Source organism: Columba livia, chromosome 8, assembly GCF_036013475.1.
Source record: "Columba livia isolate bColLiv1 breed racing homer chromosome 8, bColLiv1.pat.W.v2, whole genome shotgun sequence".
NCBI classification, from domain to species: Eukaryota; Metazoa; Chordata; class Aves; order Columbiformes; family Columbidae; genus Columba; species Columba livia.
The window spans coordinates 31,197,715-31,217,359 of record NC_088609.1 but is presented as its reverse complement, the minus strand read 5'-3'; the positions used below and the strand labels follow the sequence as shown (position 1 = coordinate 31,217,359).

The window sequence follows — 19,645 nt, the reverse complement described above, 5'->3', positions numbered from 1 at the left end:
TTGAGATGAGTATGACACTTTTTTGCACATGGCATATGGAAAGGTTTCCATTTAGTTCCAGGATCTTAATCGCACATTTTTTAAACAAATAGTAAATTTTAATGAACCTACATGAATTTTCAAAGGAAAGGAATTTTCCAGCCTAGCTTAAACTCATTTCAAAAGACTTATGCAAAATAAGTCACGAGGTAAAGCATCATTGCAGGAGCTTTGCCGATATATACAAGAATTGGAATCACATTGGTATTTGCGCACAAAATATTTCATAAGCTCAGAAGGGTTAATATTACATACCTGAAAACTGGTCAAATTACATTGCATAGCAACATAGATACAATAGGGTGGGGGAAAAAAACGAAAAAACACCAAAACACAACCAATCACAGTTATTCCCGAATAGAAAACACTGATGGAAAGAGCAGGCAATTCTACCTAGGTCAATCTGTATGCACTACTAAAGCTTACAAACCATCTCTCCACATCATAAAGCATCACAAGATACTTGTTGAGGATTGCTCTAGCCCATTCCTGCATTGAATGAGAGGTGACCTAAGTTTGTTAGATGTTAGAGAAGCTCACCTATGGCAAAGACACTTCCCTAACATTAGAATTACGATGATAAAATTACCAATTGATAGCACACAAGCACACATGAACCCAGTGATCCAAAAGCACTTTGTTGACCTTTGGCGGCACCCGCAACAAGGAAAATGAATCTTGAAAGCAGATTCCTGGCAATGACACTATTCCAGCAGCTCTTTCAAAAATATGTAAAACAAAACCTAACGGCAGTCGTGCCAATTATAAAATGCGCCTGCAGCCAAATGATGATCTTGCTATTGGTTGCTTCCTTGGGGTGCTCAGGTTTTATGTGTTGGTTTTCAGACGTTGTATTTCTTGAGGACAGGCGCATGAAGGGATTGTTTCTGAGGTGAAACCAGCATGAAGAATCCCTCCCTCTCCCCTCCTTGCAACTGCTTGTTCTCCTTCCTGAAGTTTACTGCCCCTACTTCCCCATTTCTGGAGTCATGTCGCAAATCAGATCATCAGAATCACAGAATCATGAAAAGGATCTGGATTGAAAACAACCACAGTCTCCAAAGCTCCATCGCACATGACTTCAGCAAAAGAATTTAAGACAGATCCTTGCAGGCATTTCATGCCTGCTGTGGTTTTTGTTCCCTAATTACATCTCTCAGCCTACGACATTGTATTAATTCCTTTTACAACACATATTGCTTTCATACAGCGTAGTTCACTTGGCACCACTGCACGTTACCTCTACAAACCTGGGAGAAAAGTGGGAAGGCTCTCCACTGGGAAGTTTATCAGCATGAAACCACTTATTTCAAAACACACATCTAATCAAAACAAACACTTTTATAAGCCCCAGATATCCTTTTCGACAGACAGGCTTGCTGAGCCATGGAAATTGTCACAAAAGCTCACTTGATTCAAAGGTAAATTATATGAGGCCTTGTAGTCTCTCATGGGAAACACAACAGTTATTTAATGATGCACCACAGTCTAGTGCACTTTGAGAGAACACTAAAGAAAACTTTCAAATTAGAAAAGGAATTTTTGCTAAAGAAAGATAAGTAATTTCATGAAGTCAATTCAGAGGACACTGCTGCAAAAATACCAACAGCAATTCAAACAGCGTTGGGAAAAGAAGAGCCTGCCCTGCACCCCAACTCCTCACCGCTCCGTGGCTGGAACAACCGCCACCTTTCTCCAAATCCCAGACTGTCAGCATCTCCTGGGCATGTTCTGGTATCAAATATTTTGGGGTGTGGATGGGAACCACGTTTGAGGTTTTGGTTTCTTTGTTGAGGCAACCCAGCACAAGGGTTCACTGCATGGGACCAGGCTGCTTTTCATCAAGGAAGGCTGTGCTGCCATCCAGCGGGATCTGGACAGGCTGGAGAGTTGGGTGGGGAATAACCTGATGAAATTTAACAAGGGCAAGTGTAGAGTCCTGCACCTGGGCAGGAACAACCCCAGGTTCCTGTATAGGCTGGGGAATGACCTATTAGAGAGCAGTGTAGGGGAAAGGGACCTGGGGGTCCTGGGGACAGCAGGGTGACCATGAGCCAGCACTGGGCCCTTGTGGCCAGGAAGGCCAATGGCATCCTGGGGTGTATTAGAAGGGGGGTGGTTAGTAGATTGAGAGAGGTTCTCCTTCCCCTCTACTCCACCCTGGTGAGACCCCATCTGGAGTATGGTGTCCAGTTCTGGGCCCCTCAGTTCCAGAAGGACAGGGAACTGCTGGAGAGGGTCCAGCGTAGGGCAACCAAGATGATTAAGGGAGTGGAGCACCTCCCTTATGAAGAAAGGCTGAGGGAGCTGGGGCTCTTTAGTTTGGAGAAGAGGAGACTAAGGGGGGACCTTATTAATGTCTGTAAGTATATAAAAGGTGAGTGCCAAGAGGATGGAGCCAGGCTCTTTTCGGTGGCAAACAATGGTAGGACAAGGGGTAATGGGATCAAGCTGGAACACAAGAGGTTCCACTTAAATTTGAGAAAAAACTTCGCAGTGAGGGTGATGGAGCCTGGACGAGGCTGCCCAGAGAGGCTGTGGAGTCTCCTTCCCTGGAGACATTCAAAACCCACCTGGACATGTTCCTGTGTGACCTCACCTAGGTGTTCCTGCTCTGGCAGGGGGATTGGACTGGATGATCTTCTGAGATCCCTTCCAATCGCAAACATCCTGTGATACTGTGAGGTTATGACATACCAGAAATCAGAGTGAAACCTCCCTGGTAAAATGCAGTAAATAGTTCACGGGTACACAGTCCAATCAAGTCAGAAATCTAACCTGAAGAGCACATATTACTGTCTCAACGAGTCCATCAATAATGGTAAACTCAGGTCCAAGGGATAAGCTCATGCACCACTTTGCCAAAGCTAAAGAGCAAGTGAACTCCTACTACACAATCCAGATGTCAGCACAAAACAGAAATAAATTTGTATGCATTCACAAGATGACACATTTCGGAAGCTGTAAATCACAATTATTTGATTCCTTACACATTTCCCAGCACAGCTGGGAAAGCTTGTCAACAAAATCACGTTTTAACCAAGTCGGAGAGAGATGACATATCTGAGACAATGCTGGGGACACACAGCTACCAGTGCACAACAACAACAAAATAGTATTGACATAACTGAAGACCACCAAAATTGGTATAGCTAGATTCTTTAAGAAATCTCAATATAAAGAATTAGCTATATTCTCTTTCCAAGAGAAGGGAAGGGAACATTTTCCACCGTCTCCACCCTCCTCTGACTCTCATTTTAAAAATCGAAAGGTTCATTCAAAAACTATCCAAATCCACTAGAACAGCTGAAGGTTTGAGTTACCAAATAAATGGGAATGTAACGCAGTTCATCTCATTTCTTTAAAGCAGTAACGCACACCAAAAGCCAAAAAAAACCAAACCAAAACACCAAACCCAACCTATTTTGATGTCCCTTTGCTTTCAAAAGGCTTCAAAATGTCAGCTTCAAAGAAAACAAACCAAGCAATTAAAACAAACAAAAAACCAACAGCTCAGTCTTGGAGTTGTAGATCAATTTAAACCAGCTGAGTTTAAACCGATTTTCAACTGGATGGCTGAGTACACCCCACATTTTGTGGTCCCTGCTGGAAATAGATAACTTGCAGGCAATGAAAACAAGTTCTGGGTGTGTAAGAAAATTTGAACATTTACCAAGATCCAATCTGAGTCCAGAGCACAGATTGAGCTCAAACTTCCCTTTCTTAAACTCTTTACCAAGCTGGTTTTTGTTCTGAATGAAAAGTCTTCCACTAGGCAAAAGATTTCTAGACACCTTTACTCATCTGCAATAGTTTGATAATTTACCTAATGGAATAGATGCAAAATTAAAAGACAAGTAGTGTCATAGTTTCACCTCAGATGTGTAAGATTAATTTTGAGGATATCAGGTTTCTATCTGTGTATCTTACAGGATGAGAACATTTATCTGCTCTTGAAGGAGGGAAATATGCTCCCTCATGAGGGAAAAAGCTATCTTAAAAAGAGTTTGCATCTTCTATTTTTGAAATCTATGGAGCAAAAGTAAGGCTAGAAAAATGTGTAATATTTCTGAAGAGCAAGCATCCACATTTTATATTTTGATTTATTGGGAAATAAAAGTCAAGTGGAACTGGCTCAAGATCCTCAGAGAAGTCCAACCAACACTAAATACTAAGCGCGGGCTCTCACACACACGTTATGACAACTATGTCTGACCTTAGGCATATGGAAAAGTATTCCCTTATATAAATATTAATCTAGTTATATAAAGTATCATTTTTAGACTCTCTGATTCCTATAATTGTACTTTGACCAAGCCGACAAGGGTTCTGTCCTCATTCTTGTATTTTCAGCCTATGTTACATTGGCCACACCACTTTAATCTCTTTATTCTCCTTAACCAAAAGGGCAATGACACCACATTTCTGCCTCCCAGAAGCGTTATGTGAATGGATATAGTAATGAAGTACTTAGATCCTACAGCAACTGCTGTAAACCTTGGCTAAAATTCCAGTTTATTAACTGTATGAAGGTTGGCTGATGACCCTGAGGCTACTTCGGAGTTCTCTTATGGCAGAAATTACCCTTAAAATGTGTCACCCCGGGGAAGAAGTATGTTGTGCAACTGGCATTTCAGAGAAAAGAAAGCAGGAACACCTCTGTTTTTCACCCAAATACATATCAGCAGTAGAAGCTACTGAGACTGAGGAAGGGCCTGAAATTCAGAGTGAAACCCGCCTTCAGTTTTTGAGAGCTTTTCAAGTTCAAAAAGGAAACTGGAAGGCAACAGCTGCCTTAAGTCTGGCAGAAACTTGTTTGGATAGTTTAAATTTTCCCCAAAGGTAATTCCGAGAGATGCATTTCCCAACCCTGCCACTCCGAACAGGTTTGCAATACTGCTGCAACACTGCTTTGGAAGTAGATGTATTTTTTTGCCTTCACTTGGGACCCTTACAGAAAGCCCCAAAAACAACAGCAGCTTGTCTTGTTCTGCCAAAACGTGACTTGATGAATATTGGTAGAGGGGGAAGGGCAAATACAGAAATAATTTATAACATGTCCCTAGAGAATTTGCTCTTGCAACCTGCCCTGCTGTCAGGTCCTTTCTTGGAATGCATACTGAAACCTGGAGAAATCTATGGAGCATGGTCTCTATTCCCATTTGTTTATTGTGGGTCTTAAGAATCTTTCTCAAACAGTCAAAGCATCAGGTTTTGAAGTTCACTGTTTCATTGCTTATGTAGATGTCGGTTCATACTTCCACCCAAAGAGAAAAATAATGCTTTTAAATGCATGTCTAAAATCTGACTGACAGTGCACGTATTATACTACGAAAGTAAATCATAAGTTATATTGATCATTCTAATTACATGTATAAAAACCACACGATTGAAATGTTTATTACTGTTGAACCTCAAGCTCTTCGAAGCCTGGAAACACAAGAATTAAGCCTGCCCACTTTCAGCTGTCCTTAACACATCTTTTTGCAGTTCCTTTATATACATATGTCCTTATGTACATTTGTCCTTATGTTCATGAGCACAGTAGTTTTTTTCCAGAGAACCCAAATTCAACATAAACAGAGGAAGGACAGCTGTAACTATTTCTTTTTCTCCCATTTGGCATTCACTGAACAATACTTATCTTCTGAGCAGACACACGCTCTTGAAGGCAGCACTCAGCCATGAACCATCCCTCCTTCTTCTTCTCCAACAAAGCACGCTGACTAGGTTGGGACAGAATGAGAAGGCAAGAAACAAAGCTATGCAAGAAATCTTCACTTTAAGCTGTAATTTTGAGCTTTTGACTTTTGTTATTCTTGTAAAGCAGTAGAGGGGCCTTTTACATTTTTAACAAAGTGAAACAAAATTGAAATTTGCTTCCTCATGTAGGATCATGCAAACAGATGCTTGGTTCACACACAATACTTCAATACTAACCTGAGCATGTAGGTAGAACTCCTTGGTTCCCATCCCCTGTGAGGACCAACAGCCAGGAGAAATAGGATGCTTTTCCAGTGACTTTGAGAGGTTTCTGTTCACAGCAAAAGAAGAATCCTGGACTCCATTCCTGATCTGCATGAACTTACAGATGTGGATGTTCTGCACCTTCCACACACATATGACCCCTTTTGCAGCATCTTTTTAATATGTTCTGTTACCCGTCTCATCCCATCCCTGTCTTCAGTCCCCTTCCCAATCTCCTCCTTTTATTCACAGGCTTCTCAATCCAATTCCAAACTTTTTTTTTTTTTTTTTTTTGCCATCTAGTCTCATCCACCTTTCAAGTCACTCAACAACAATCCCTTTTTCCAAAGTCAACACTGCATCTCCAGTTTCCTTCACAGTCATTCTCAGTTCTCCTCCCGTCAATGGAAACCACAGAATCCCAGCATGTCAGGGGTTGGAAGGGACCTGGAAAGCTCATCCAGTGCAATCCCCCCATGGAGCAGGAACACCCAGATGAGGTTACACAGGAAGGTGTCCAGGCGGGTTGGAATGTCTGCACAGAAGGAGACTCCACAACCCCCCTGGGCAGCCTGGGCCAGGCTCTGACACCCTCACCAGGAACAAGTTTCTTCTCATATTTAAGTGGAACCTCTTGTGTTCCCGTTTGTACCCACTGCCCCTTGTCCTATCATTGGTTGTCACCGAAAAGAGCCTGGCTCCATCCTCCTGATACTCACCCTTTATATATCTGTAAACATGAATGAGTCACCCCTCAGTGTCCTCTTGTCCAGCTCCAGAGCCCCAGCTCCCTCAGCCTTTCCTCACACGGGAGATGCTCCACTCCCTGCAGCATCTTGGTGGCTGCGCTGGACTCTCTCCAGCAGTTCCCTGTCCTGCTGGAACTGAGGGGCCACAGCTGGACACAATATTCCAGATGTGGTCTCACCAGGGCAGAGCAGAGGGGCAGAACCTCTCTGACCTACTGACCACCCCCCTTCTAACCCACCCCAGGTACCATTGGCCTTCCTGGCCACAAGGGCCCAGTGCTGGCTCATGGTCACCCTGCTGTCCCCAGGACCCCCAGGTCCCTTTTCCCTACGCTGCTCTCCAACAGCTCGTTCCCCAACTTATACTGGAACCTGGGGTTGTTCCTGCCCAGATTCAAGACTCTACACTTGCCCTTGTTATATTTCATGAAATTTCTCCCCGCCCAACTCTCCAGCCTGTCCAGGTCTCTGATGGCAGCACAGCTTCCAGTGTCACCACTCCTCCCAGCTTGGTGTCACCAGCAAACTTGCTGACAGTCACTCTATTCCCTTGTCCAAGTCATTGATGAACATATTGAATAATACCGGCCCCAGCACTGACCCCTGAGGCACTGCACTGGGTACAGGCCTCAGCTGGACTCTGCCCCATTGACCACGACTCTCTGGCTTCTTCCCTTCAGCCAGTTCACAGTCCACCTCACTACCCGATCATCCAGACTGCACTCCCTCAGTTTGGCTGTGAGGATGCTGTGGGAGACTGTGTCAAATGCCTCACTCAAGTCAAGGTAGATCACGTCCACTGCTCTGCCATCATCTATGTACATGAAGAGCCCATGGCTACTTACTTTAAAAATCAGCCAGAAAGCTGTATTTTTAATCAGCCTAGGAAAAATCTTCCCTTCATACAGGAAGGTTAGAATAAGAAAAGCAAGTGTTTAAATACTAAAAGAAATGGAAAACGGCTCCTCACTAGCGCAGTTCTTGTGCACTCCCAAGTTTTAGCCGTGCTGATCAGTCCAGTTCGTCGCACACAGTAATGACTCATTTGTACCACAAACAATCAAAATTACCTGGAGGCGTGAACTGAACCACCAATGACTAATTAGTCACCACTCTTTTTAAGCTGGACCAAATTCATGCTCTGCTGATGATCAGTGTTCATCATAACACCAGCCCTGGCATCGGGACAAACCTTTGGGCATCAGAATCATTTACAGGAATTTCTCTGCAGAATTCCATTACGAGGGGAACAAGTAAGTGTGGTGTAACATAACTACAGTTCAAGCCAAAATTAGTACCTTCTGGAAAAGTACAAATAAAATTGGATATGGTTATGAAAATACAGAATCTGGTCCTAAAAGAATTTAACCGTGTTTGATGGGTGTTCTCAATTTAATTTTGAGAAATTATTGCAATTTAAGCCCTAAGACTCCAAAAGGAGCCACAGAACCCCACTGCAAGCAAGGAAATCTCACCCTAAAGAAACACCTTTCAAGATCAGGACTGAAATGTTTGGATAAAACAAGCATAATAACCTTTCCAAGACACTGGAGACAAAACGAGAACACTACTGTTCTTTGGGATGGAAGGACACCCATTTTAATTGCAGACTACGCAATTAAGTTGCAGTTAAGTATGGTGGTATTCACAAGTTGTTACTAGAAAAAGAACTTCAAAACCAAAGTTTGAATAGTAAACCTTTCTCTTTTAAAAACTCTGATCACAAAATATTTTTCCTCCTTTACAGATGTCTCATTAGAGAACTCATCAAATTTTACCAAACACACTGAAAGCATATTTGGTCTCTTCCTATTATAAATCTGGCATCATTTTTGAGTACAGAGTTACCTCTGGAGAAGATGGTACACCTGACACCCCAAATTAAGGAAAAATCTAGAAGAAATGTAGAAGACAAAACCAAAACTTTGGACTTTAAGAATACTCTTATTAATTCTTATTAATCTTATGCATAGAAACCCTGGCAAATTTGTCAAAATATGACCTTCCTCTCCTTCTGTTACAAGAGTTTCATTCAGTAAATAAGTGGAGATGATGGAGGGGATGGAGGGGATGGAGATACAGATTTCACACTGTGCTGGACTGAACCCAACACAACTTTGTTAACTGACAATAATTTTGACCAAGGAGGTAACTGCAGTATTTGAGACCATAACATCTTTTTCAGAAGTGAAAAAAGGCCCTAAGTTTTCTCAGTCTTCTCGCAAACACAAACACTGGCTAAGGATCAAGTATTGTTTTGCTGTGTTTCCTTGTAGCTAGCTTACAGTATTGCTTCACTCCGCACTTAATGCACAAAGGGCAAGGATGAGAGTAATGGTTTGATACTTTATACACTAAAAATAGCTTTGTTTGGGTTCTTTGAGGGTAGAACAATCAAAAGTGTTTTAACCAAACAAGACATTGGTTTGGCAGAGAATTCACAGGCAGTGACTTTGTAGCTCTCTCCTAATCTCCAATTCAGCATTAGCTGTCTCTAGGCCCAAAACAGACAATATATTTTAGCATTTATAAACTTCATTCTTCACACATCATTGACTACTCGGATAAAAGGGAGGGCAAGTTTTATTTCTGGAGGATATACCATAAACTGCTGGTGCGGATTACTACTACATCTCCTGTTCATTTGCACCCACCCGTCGGTGGATACGCTCCTCAATAACAGGATTTCTGGTCCAGAACCGCAATCTGCAGTGAGGGTTTTCTTTGAGACAACAGCTTTTTAGCAAACTCTTTTTCACAGCCCTTTAGCCCTGACCTAACTTTATGTAAGGTCCCATGATCCCTAAAATTATTTCGGAGTGCTTCGGTTTTAATTCAGATTGTTCAGCAGTTATTGTGGAAGACTTCTGAAAGTGATGGAGAGGTTTTTGCTGTGTTTTGTCTTTTTTTGAGCCCCAGATTTGCTCAAAGAAATGCTGAGATGAAGCGGGAAAGGGGTGAAACCGGTTACCAAAACCCCCTGCTCAAAACCTGACTCAGAGCCTAACAATTTGAGCAGAAACTGGTATTCTTGGCAATGGGTAAGTGCCACAAACCAGAACAGGGCAGGTCAGCTCCACCAGAGAACACAGTGTCACCCAGAACCTCCAAGTTGCTCTTTCTGCTCACTTCTGCCTCCCCAAACCAGAAGAAAACAGAAAGAACACAATCAAAGAAAAACTTGATCCTCAAACTTCAGTCCTGGCAAAGAGCATTTCCCATCGGCGGTGTCATGATCTCTATAAAGGGATTTCATAGTCTCACAGTGAGAAGTTTTGCCCATCATACACAAATTATTACAAAATGCAGGTCAGGACCTGCATAGTCCCAACAGCTAATTTGTTTTCCTCTGACTTTTAACCTATCTGACTGTGGGAGGATAAATCCTCTGGGAAGTGTCTCCTTTCCATCACCTTCACATCATTGCCAATACCTTATAACATCCCTAAGAAGAACTTCAGTTTTTCTAGGCAATAACAGTAGAAAACTGCAACGTATCTCCAACATTTGTCGTTGCCCAAACTCTATGAAAGGAAAAGGAAAAAACTGAAGCAAAGTTGTATTAAAAACCTCATCTAGTTATTGCCTATACCAGCAAGTCAAAGGAAAACGTTTACAACACTTACAAACAATTCCAGCTCCCCAGATAACTAACATGTGATTTCATCTCCCTCCAAATTATTTTCTCATGCGCTATTGAAATTTCACTCACTGCAGTTTGCAAAGAAAAGAGTCATTCAAGGCTGTGGGCCAGTAATTACAATTACCAGTAAGTCAGCAGCGCCGTCAAAACTATTGAAACAATAAACTCAATTAGAGAGTTACCACTGTTATTTTGTGAACTATGGAAACCTGGTAGCTCATGCCTCTCTGTCCATAACCTTGCCTATGTGAGGAATATTTTTGTCCAGGCTTATTTGGAGTAGTAAAGCTACCTGGAGCACAGAATTGCTCCTTATTGTCAAGCCTTTCCCTCCTAGAAGCCTCTGGCACAGGCAGAGGGAAGCTGGGGAGGTTCTGCTTAGATATGGCAGTTTTCCCTCCCCTGATATAAAAAAGCCTGGCAGAATTGCATCCTGATATAGCAGATGGAAAAAGAAGGCAGGGAAAGCTGGCAGGGAGGCCACTTACCAACAGCAGAACATTTAGAATTTCTCCTTATTCTCCTTAACTCACCATTGGGGTCATTTGAGTAGAGTATAAGAGTACAAGCATATTCATGTAGAGCATAAGCCCTTGCCTTGTTTTCTCCACGTATCGCAGAATTCAAGCAAAATTACCTCATTCACTTGTTTTTTGTCCAAGTGAAAAACTTGACCAGAACTCGTCGAGGCAATTTCTTCATAGACCTTGTAACCAATATGATCCCTGTCGTCACAATCTCCAGTCAGCACAAATACTACCTGTATTAAAAATATATAGATAAATTTTAAAAAGAATCGTTTGGTACACGGTGCAAAGTTTGGGAAAACATTGCAAAGACAGCATTAAGGCATGAAAACAAAAGAGGTGTATCGCTTGGCCTGGGGTCATGTTACTTTGCGTGACGGACAGCCCTGTTGCAATCACTGCTGATGGAAAAAGTAACGGAGAAGAGAAAGAAAGGACAAGACGTAAAATCTATGAAAAGATTTCACTGAGTCTCACACAGAAGGATTTAACCTTTCAATATTGAGAAAACAGGGTATTAAACACATAAACCAACTGAGAATGCAAAGCCCCTCGGTACCTGCGATTGTTTCTGTTGGATGAGCTGCAGCACTTCATGGGTAAGTCTATAATCCTTGGACCGGGCATCAGTAAACACATAGATGAAGGAACCAGGAAGAGAAATTTCCAGAGCGATCTTTATTGCGCCGATGCTCATCTCTGGACAGTCTCCGCCACCCTGTTCACAAAACAAAGCACGCATTACTTTCTTTTGGGACATTCAAGGCAGATACGTTCTCAGCTTCTAATAATTCCTTCGCTTTTATTTATCCTAAGCATTGTACCATTTCTGCAGACAATTCCTTAGGGAAAAGCAAGTCAAAGGAAGGGTTGTGGTTAGTCCTGAAAATGCGTGTGTTGTGGTCACTCCTGTATTTTCTGGGAGCACCATGTTTAGCTCCATTTCCTACACTCACATGCTCCCTGACTGGCTGACGATTTAATTCTTCTTCCAAGTATGACTTGATTTAAATTTACATGAAAGGATCAGTTTCTCTTCCTAAATTAAGAATTAGAGGAAAATACTGTTTAAATAAAAGTTCGCTTTGCCTTACATAAAAATTAACGGGGTATATTAAAGACAGAAATTTCCAAGGAGTTGAATACGAACTATAAAACCTGCCCCTGTAAATGGAAACATCTCTGCACTTTCAAGATTAAATATGAAAGTTATTCCTTTTATTTCTACGGTCAACACGCCTCTGCACACACACAAATCTCCACAACCTGGGAAAGGAGGAAAAAAGATAATGCAAGTGTTGCGTCTGTTTTTAATTCTCCAAGTGCTGTCAGAAATTCTGTTTTGAGGTTAAACACCCACACAGACACATAAACCAGACAACTCTTGCCTTCCACAGTCTCCCAGTCCTTAAGAATTTCGGCTGTCCCCAACAAAACGTTCATGTCAGTAACCATTTTTTATCTACTAGTATCTTCAACCCCATTTCAAAGCAGGAATATCAATAAACTCCTCATCTACGTTGAAGAATAGGTACTTTGCCATTGTTCTCTTTATAAATCAGTGCTTTCTAAGTCTAGTCTTACGTTTCTGGGGAAAGCAAGAAGTAGACTCCAGACTGCATGAAATTCAAGAGGGAACTCTCCAAAAAACATTTGACACCCGTCAGATCTTTATCGTGGCAATGTGTATATGATCCTATGGGACCGATCGGTATATCCAAGTTATTTCTTTCCCGCTCTTGCAAAGCGTCACCTTCAGCAAAAGGCTCTTCCACATAAATATTTCATTTGTAGGCGAAGTCAAGATAAGAGCTGATTTCTACAGACACCTATTTGGAACAATAGAAACCCAACTTTATTCCCACTTCAAGTCCAGTAAATTATTGTCTCATGTAATATTCTACGTGGCAGCATCTATTTTCTATACATAACAGGGAAAGCACTGCTGAGCTAAATGGTTATTCTGAGAAGAAGTGTGAACTTTTTTATTCGTGTAACACAGCAGAGGGGTATTCTCAAAAGGCAGCAAGGAAGAACTATGAAACAGAACTGTGCTAGCTTTATTTAAAATAATAATACTAAGAAAAATTTCCATTAAATGTTTCCTGCCTTTCTCTCCAAATTACAATTAAATGTGGCTACAATTACCTTGTGAAGCTTTCTGGAAAAACAGAGGTGAGTAAAGCTCAGCAAGTCTCATTTTCTGTTCAGTCTGGGCAGCAGATAATGTAGAAAATTTAGGTTGTTAGCTCAGCTAATCTATAGTATTCACATTCCTTCTCTCTAAATTTGATACCTATATAACTATTTACTTAAATGGCATTGTCTCCACCTGCAAAAGGATTAATTTGGTATCTGACTTTAGAAGCATTATCAACAACTCCTACAGAAGACTGTTTTCATTAAGTTGTCATTTTTACACTGAGAAATACTCAAATAAGGCCCTGTCGTAACTGCTGATGCAAGTGTGTTGGCATCTATATCACAGGATCATGAGACACTCACAACTATGTGAATATACTTTGAAAGGTTTTATATGGACAAGATACAAGTATGTTGCTTATACAAGTAACTACCCATTGTTAAAAGTGTATTTAATACGAGAACACACAAAAAAACTGGTTAATGCTTAAAAAAAAAAGACACTAAGAAGTCACTGCTGCCCAAGTACAAGTTATTGTCATGCTGTCCATAGGGATGATTTAAAAGATCATCTAGTCCAATCCCCCCCATTCCTGCACCTTTTTTAACTGTCTTTCTAGGAAAAATACTAATAACAAACACGTAGGAAGTGTGTACGTTTTCTGGGAGAACTGAAGATGCCTTATCAGTCCTGTTCTAATCACTTTGTAAATTTCTATTTTCACCAGTGTAAGGAATTAACGCAAGTCAGTGAAAAACTGAATTCAGCTGAATGAGCACATATTGAAATTAATGCCAAAATACGCAACCAATCGGGATTAAAAAAATCTGAAATTCATTAGACAGTAACTTTTAAACAAGCTGCTTGTAACTGAAGAGTTTAATTCCCAAAAGCTTCACCTAAATCATATACTTTTTAGAAATAGCTGCAATTATTTTCCAGTACAGCTGTTTAGAAAACAAAAAAGTAAAGACTGGAAGGATTTTTAAGGTTTGCGTTTCCCTGTGAAGGAGAAAGCCCCAGGGCTGGCATTTTACGTACTATTGTTTGCTCTGAATTTTCATCTTTCTGCCAACTTTTAAACTACTCATTCTTCCCAAACGAGCACTTTTGGCTTTCAAACAGCCTTTTATTGCTGGGCTTACGCCACGTGCCGGTTTGTAAAAGATGGTTGTTTCAGATGGGAGAGCCTGTCTGGCATTACTGACCCCACCAAGGTTCTCCACAGGTCAGAAGCGTTTTGCTTGATTAGAAGACAATCTGATCTTATTTCCTTTCAGTAAGGGCAGCTCCACTCCAATACCTCTCCTTCCTTCCATCGCCTGCTCCAGATGTCACTTGTGGTTCATTGTCACCCAGGGAAACTCCTCCAAGGGAGACACATGGGTGTGCCAGTCCCAAAACCGCCACTTGGCTCCATTTGCGAAGACGAGCGCCCAAGTCAACCTGACGCTTTTGAATCGGTAGGTGCTGCGTAACGCACTGCAGCGAAGGCAATACCTAAGTCGTACTCAGTGGGTCTTACAGTCCTTTTGTAGCTAAATCAGTTAATTCAAGCTACTGAAGGGTTTTCACGAGAAATAAGTCTTAGAACACAATAAAACAGTTCATAAAAGCGTCTGTGAACAAGTGGCAGAACTATTAAAATGCAAAATAAATGTTAGCATTATCTAATTATTCTTGTGTTATTGAACAGTCCACATACGTTGACGCAAACCAAGACAAAGTAATTAACTGCAATCATAAATTAAGATGACAGCTTGTGCAGGCAAAATGCCAGAGGTAGATGCCTACACCCCGATGAACTATTGTAGCTGAAAGATCAACACGAGAGGACAGATGAGAGGGAGGGAATGAGGCCTTTGCTAGAACCACGTAGAGAACAAACAAGTTACTCACCTGAACATAAAGTTCCCTGAGTTCAAACTGAAACTTCTTGGGATCTGTGGTTATCGTCACCGGCCCAATTTCTAGGATGAAAAAAAATAGGAAAGTATGAGGAGAGCACCAAGTTATCAAAAGACAACTGAAGAGCTGGCTGCTTCGGATTCATAAAAATCTGGCAGCGAAAAACAAAATAAAGCATTAAACAGAAAGGAATAATTGAGAATGATATACTATGATTCCAAATCTAGCAACTAATACCACAGCCGGACTACCAACTTCTAGGTCTCTCGAACATTCAGAGGCACACAAAGCACTCTGCGTTGTGTTTATTTCATATTTGCTTTTGAGCAATCATTTAATTGAACAGAATACATGTGTTAGCTTCACTGACTGATGTTAAAGAGGAAAAAACAGATGCCACATCTCTTGCCTGAAAGAATACGTATCCTCTAGGTACAGAAGTCCAGTGTGAGCCCAGTGCCCAACCTCAGCGTATCCAGCAGCAGTTGCCAGAAAGAACTGAAGCAGAATCAACTCTATTTGTGGTGATTGCCATGTCTTTGTGTACTGAGAAACGGCAGGACATCAAACTGAAGTTACAGCAGCACATATCTGAGCGTTTCCCAATCACACCAGCTGTGCCACAAGCCTCCCTCTGTCCCTTCAACAACTGCCTTCCTAATTGGTATCAAATGTGATTCTAAGCAGCTGTTTTCCTCCGGCTGTGATTTCCTGACACTTCACCTCCATGTGCCCTGGCACTCGTGCGCTTTGGTCTTTCCTGCCCTGTCCTGGTGCCAGTAATTGCACACATCTAGCTCAGCAAGCTGGCTCAGGGCGCTAGGCCAGGAATAAATACATAAATACACACACAGGCAGACACTAAAAGAAAAAAAAAGGTACTACATTTCTGCTGGTTTAGTGCCCCAAAGCGTTCATGAAGAGGTCGGCTGAGTACCAGCACACAGAATGGGGTACGGCTTATGAAGTCAGTGTGAACCAAAAGCGTGGAAGTGCAGTGGTGCTCACTTAACACAGCTGTAGTTTACATGGAAGCGCTGCCTCAGCACACCATACAGCACCTTCCAAGCTCTGTACAAGCTAGGATGTACTTATCTTCCATATAATCTAGACATTTTTTAAACACTTCAAAGTTTTATTTCACTGGAGTTTCAACAACAGCCATCACTAAGCTCTACTATAATCACAAGTGTTTGCTTGGGGTCTCTCATTATCAGTGCCTTTTGCTAAGCGAAGGTTTTAATTTGTGTGGAAGTCACTCAAGAAATCACACAATGCCTGTCCTAGGGTGTTAAACTGTCTCCAGTTTGGGGTTTCTTTTGGTATGGCTTTCATTTGAGCCATTTATCTCTTTACTAAAACGCTATGCTATTGTCAAAAGAGCCGTTCCAAGGCGTCACTATTCCTCCAAAGTCCTGCTCCCACCGCTCCACCTGGTACCATCCTTCTTTAGGTGTTCTTTAAACCATACACCTGTAACAAAGCTACTGCCAAACTGTTTCACTTCAGAATGGGGTTTATACCTGTAGCAAAACTATAATAGGTCCCCAAAAGGAGTCAGCAGGATCACTCACATCTTCAGTGACAACGTGACAAACGGTGGCACTGTCAACGACACTGACACTCCCGTGACTCTCAATGCCAGCTCTCAGAGGGACAGCAGGAGTACTTCCAACAGCGAGTGGCGGTGCTACTACAGCACGTAAACCTGCAGCTATAGGCAGCTCACCAATGCTGAAGGGACAGATGATGATACAGAAGGTTACTGGAATGGCAATAACCATCACACTTGGGACTGGTATCACCTCTCCCACCCACACGGTCTCACCTTCTCACAGGTGTCTAATTGTAGAATCATTTTGGTCGGAAGAGACCCTCAGGATCGTCAAGTCCAACCACAACCCACCCCCGGCACTGCCCCATGTCCTGAGAACCTCATGTCCGTCTGTCCAACCCTCCAGGGATGGTGACTCCAGCACTGCCCTGGGCAGCCTGTTCCAATGCCCCACAGCCCTTTGCGGAAGAAATTGTTCCCCAGATCCAACCTCAACCTCCCCTGGTGCAACTTGAGGCCGTTTCCTCTGCTCCTGGCGCTTGTTCCTGGGGAGCAGAGCCCGACCCCCCTGGCTCCAAGCTCCTTTCAGGCAGTTCAGAGATCAGAAGGTCTCCCCTCAGCTCCTGTTCTCCAGCTGAACCCCCAGGTCCCTCAGCCGCTCCCATCACACTTGTGCTCCAGCCCCTCACCAGCTCCGTTCCCTTCTCTCAACTCCCTCCAGCACCCCAAGGCCTTTCTTGAGCCCTCAGGTGATTTTGGTGCCACTGGCGCCGCCATTTTGTGCACTGAGGTGATCCCGCCACCCCTGGTGCCGCCATTTTGAGCCCTGAGGTGAGGGGCCCAGAACTGCCCCCAGGGTTGGCAGTTTGTCCTCCCCAGGTCCCAGCACAGGGACGGTCACTGCCCTGGGCCTGCTGGCCACACCAGTGCTGGGACCAGCCAGGACACTGGTGGCCTCTTGGCCACCTGGGCACACGCTGGCTCATGTTCAGCAGCTGTCACCAACACCCCCAGGGCCTTTTTCTGGGGCACTTTCCAGCCGCTCTTCCCCAGCCTGCAGCGTTCATGGGGTTGTTGTGACCCAAGTGCAGGACCTTGGTGAACCTCAGACAATTGGCCTCAGCCCATGGATCCAGCTGGGCCAGACCCCTCTGTACGGCCTTCCCACCCTCCAGCACATCACACTCCACCCAACCTGGTGTCATCTGCAAACTGACTGAGGGTGCCCTCGATCCCCTCATCCAGACCATTGATAAAGAGATTAAACAGAACTGCTCCCAGTGCTGAGTCCTGGGGACACCACTCATGACCGACTCGTGACCTGGCTCTGTTCACCACGACTCTTTGGGCCTGACCCTCCAGCCAGTTCTTTACCCATGGCAGATACACCATCCAGGCCATGAGCTGCAGCTTCTTCAGGAGATGCTGTGGGATATGGTGTCAAAGGTCTTACTGAAGTCTAAGTACACAACAGCCACAGCCTTTCCCTCATCTACTAGTCAGGTCACCTTGTCACAGGAGATCAGGATGGTCAAACAGGACCTGCCTTTCATAAACCCAATGGTGACTGGGCCTGATCATATAGTTCTCTAGTAAGTGCCATGTGATGTTATTCAAGATCATCTGCTCCATGACCTTGCCCGGCACCAAGGTCAGACTGACAGGTCAGAGAGTTATCCATTACTCCTCACATGCAGTTTACAACACCCTTCTTCTAGGTCTAAAAGGTCTAAAAGGTGATGTGACCCTCACCACCTTGTACAAAACTCCATCTTTCACGTGCTGTGACACCACCAGCTGATGTGACCTGCTTGCCAAAAAACCTGAAATAGCCTTCACCCTTTCATCCTCTTTTTCCTGCACCCAAAGTGCAACCCAGGCAAGACCATTCCACCAATGCAGTCAAACACAGGCCTTCAAAGCAGGCAGAAAAGAGAAAAGTGAGAAGAAAACATTACCAGAAGTGGTTTCGGTTTCCTTGCCAATTAGGAACCATTTCCAGAGCAGACTGGAGGAAAGAAGGGCAAGTCCTCTCACAAAGCACCACAGAAAGTTCTTACAGAAGGTTAAATCCCTGATACTGTGAAGTCTGAATCAAGTTGCAATCATCAGTCTAAACAATGCTGAAAAGCTTTGTGGCATTAAACTAAGGTAAGACGTGAAAAAAATAATACAGTTGAGCTGATAGAAAAAAGTGAACACTGCAAACAGAAAAAGACCAATGTGCCAGTACTCGTAACAGTGTTTGGTGTTTGAGAGGCGCAGTGAAGCACGGCTTTGTTCTTCTGTCCATCTTTAGTGGTACACATGCATCCAGTCAGCTCATAGGCCTAATTGCACATCTGTCCACAGCCAAAATTGCCCAAAGTCTCAATAACTGCATGCAGAAGTCGAGCACACAAGTCAGACATTCCTCAAATCAAGCACAGTTACAAATCTATCATTCTAAATACAGAGTATTTACTCAGAAACCAGATCCTGAAAACGCGCCAAGTAAAGCAGAAGAAAAAAAAACATCTCTTTTTCCTTCTTAAAGCTTCATTAGTTCTCCAGGCAAAGATTGACATGTGAAATATTCCAACTGAACATGCCAGTTCTGATGCTGAAATATGAAACCATTTTCAGGCACGGCTATTGGAATATTTGGGACTAGTTTGTTAGGGAGGCGTCCCCATTGCTCCCGACTCCAAAGTTGTCCCTGGTCCCCTAGAAGTGATTGTACTATAAATGAAAAGCTCAATACAGACACAGCAAAGCAGCATCTGACTTAGGCAGCGATTAAACTTGCGTCCCTCAAAAGTAAAACATCAATGTAAGTTCTTTCAAACTGACTTGGTGAGCCAAGACTTCATATTGCACACACACAAAACACTGGTGACGTAGGAAAGGAAACGTATTTTAAAGAAAGGGTTGCACATGACTGAACCAAACCTGCACTTCCTAACCCAAAAATCACGATGGAAGCACTGTGGTGCTTCAGCTTGTACCTAAGCAATTAAACAAATATGAGAGCAGAAAGCCGAGGACCAGTCCATTTGATAGAGATCAAGAGTCTCGATACTTCCTTTCTGGGGTAAATCTGATCAAAACCATCTCCCCTATAAATAAGCAGAG

At 43.0% G+C, this 19,645-nt stretch overlaps 1 protein-coding gene across 2 annotated transcripts in view; it reads right to left on the bottom strand.

The window, feature by feature from the left end:
* HMCN1 (hemicentin 1) overlaps positions 1-19,645 on the bottom strand; it is a 186,274-nt gene that overhangs the window by 142,235 nt on the left and 24,394 nt on the right. For both annotated transcript variants that reach the window (XM_065072788.1, XM_065072789.1), the window contains exons 2-4: positions 14,968-15,038; positions 11,485-11,643; positions 11,036-11,158 (exon numbers count right to left, since the gene is read on the bottom strand). In XM_065072788.1, coding sequence (XP_064928860.1) covers positions 11,036-11,158; positions 11,485-11,643; positions 14,968-15,038 — 353 coding nt within the window. The remainder of the gene's footprint in view (positions 1-11,035; positions 11,159-11,484; positions 11,644-14,967; positions 15,039-19,645) is intronic.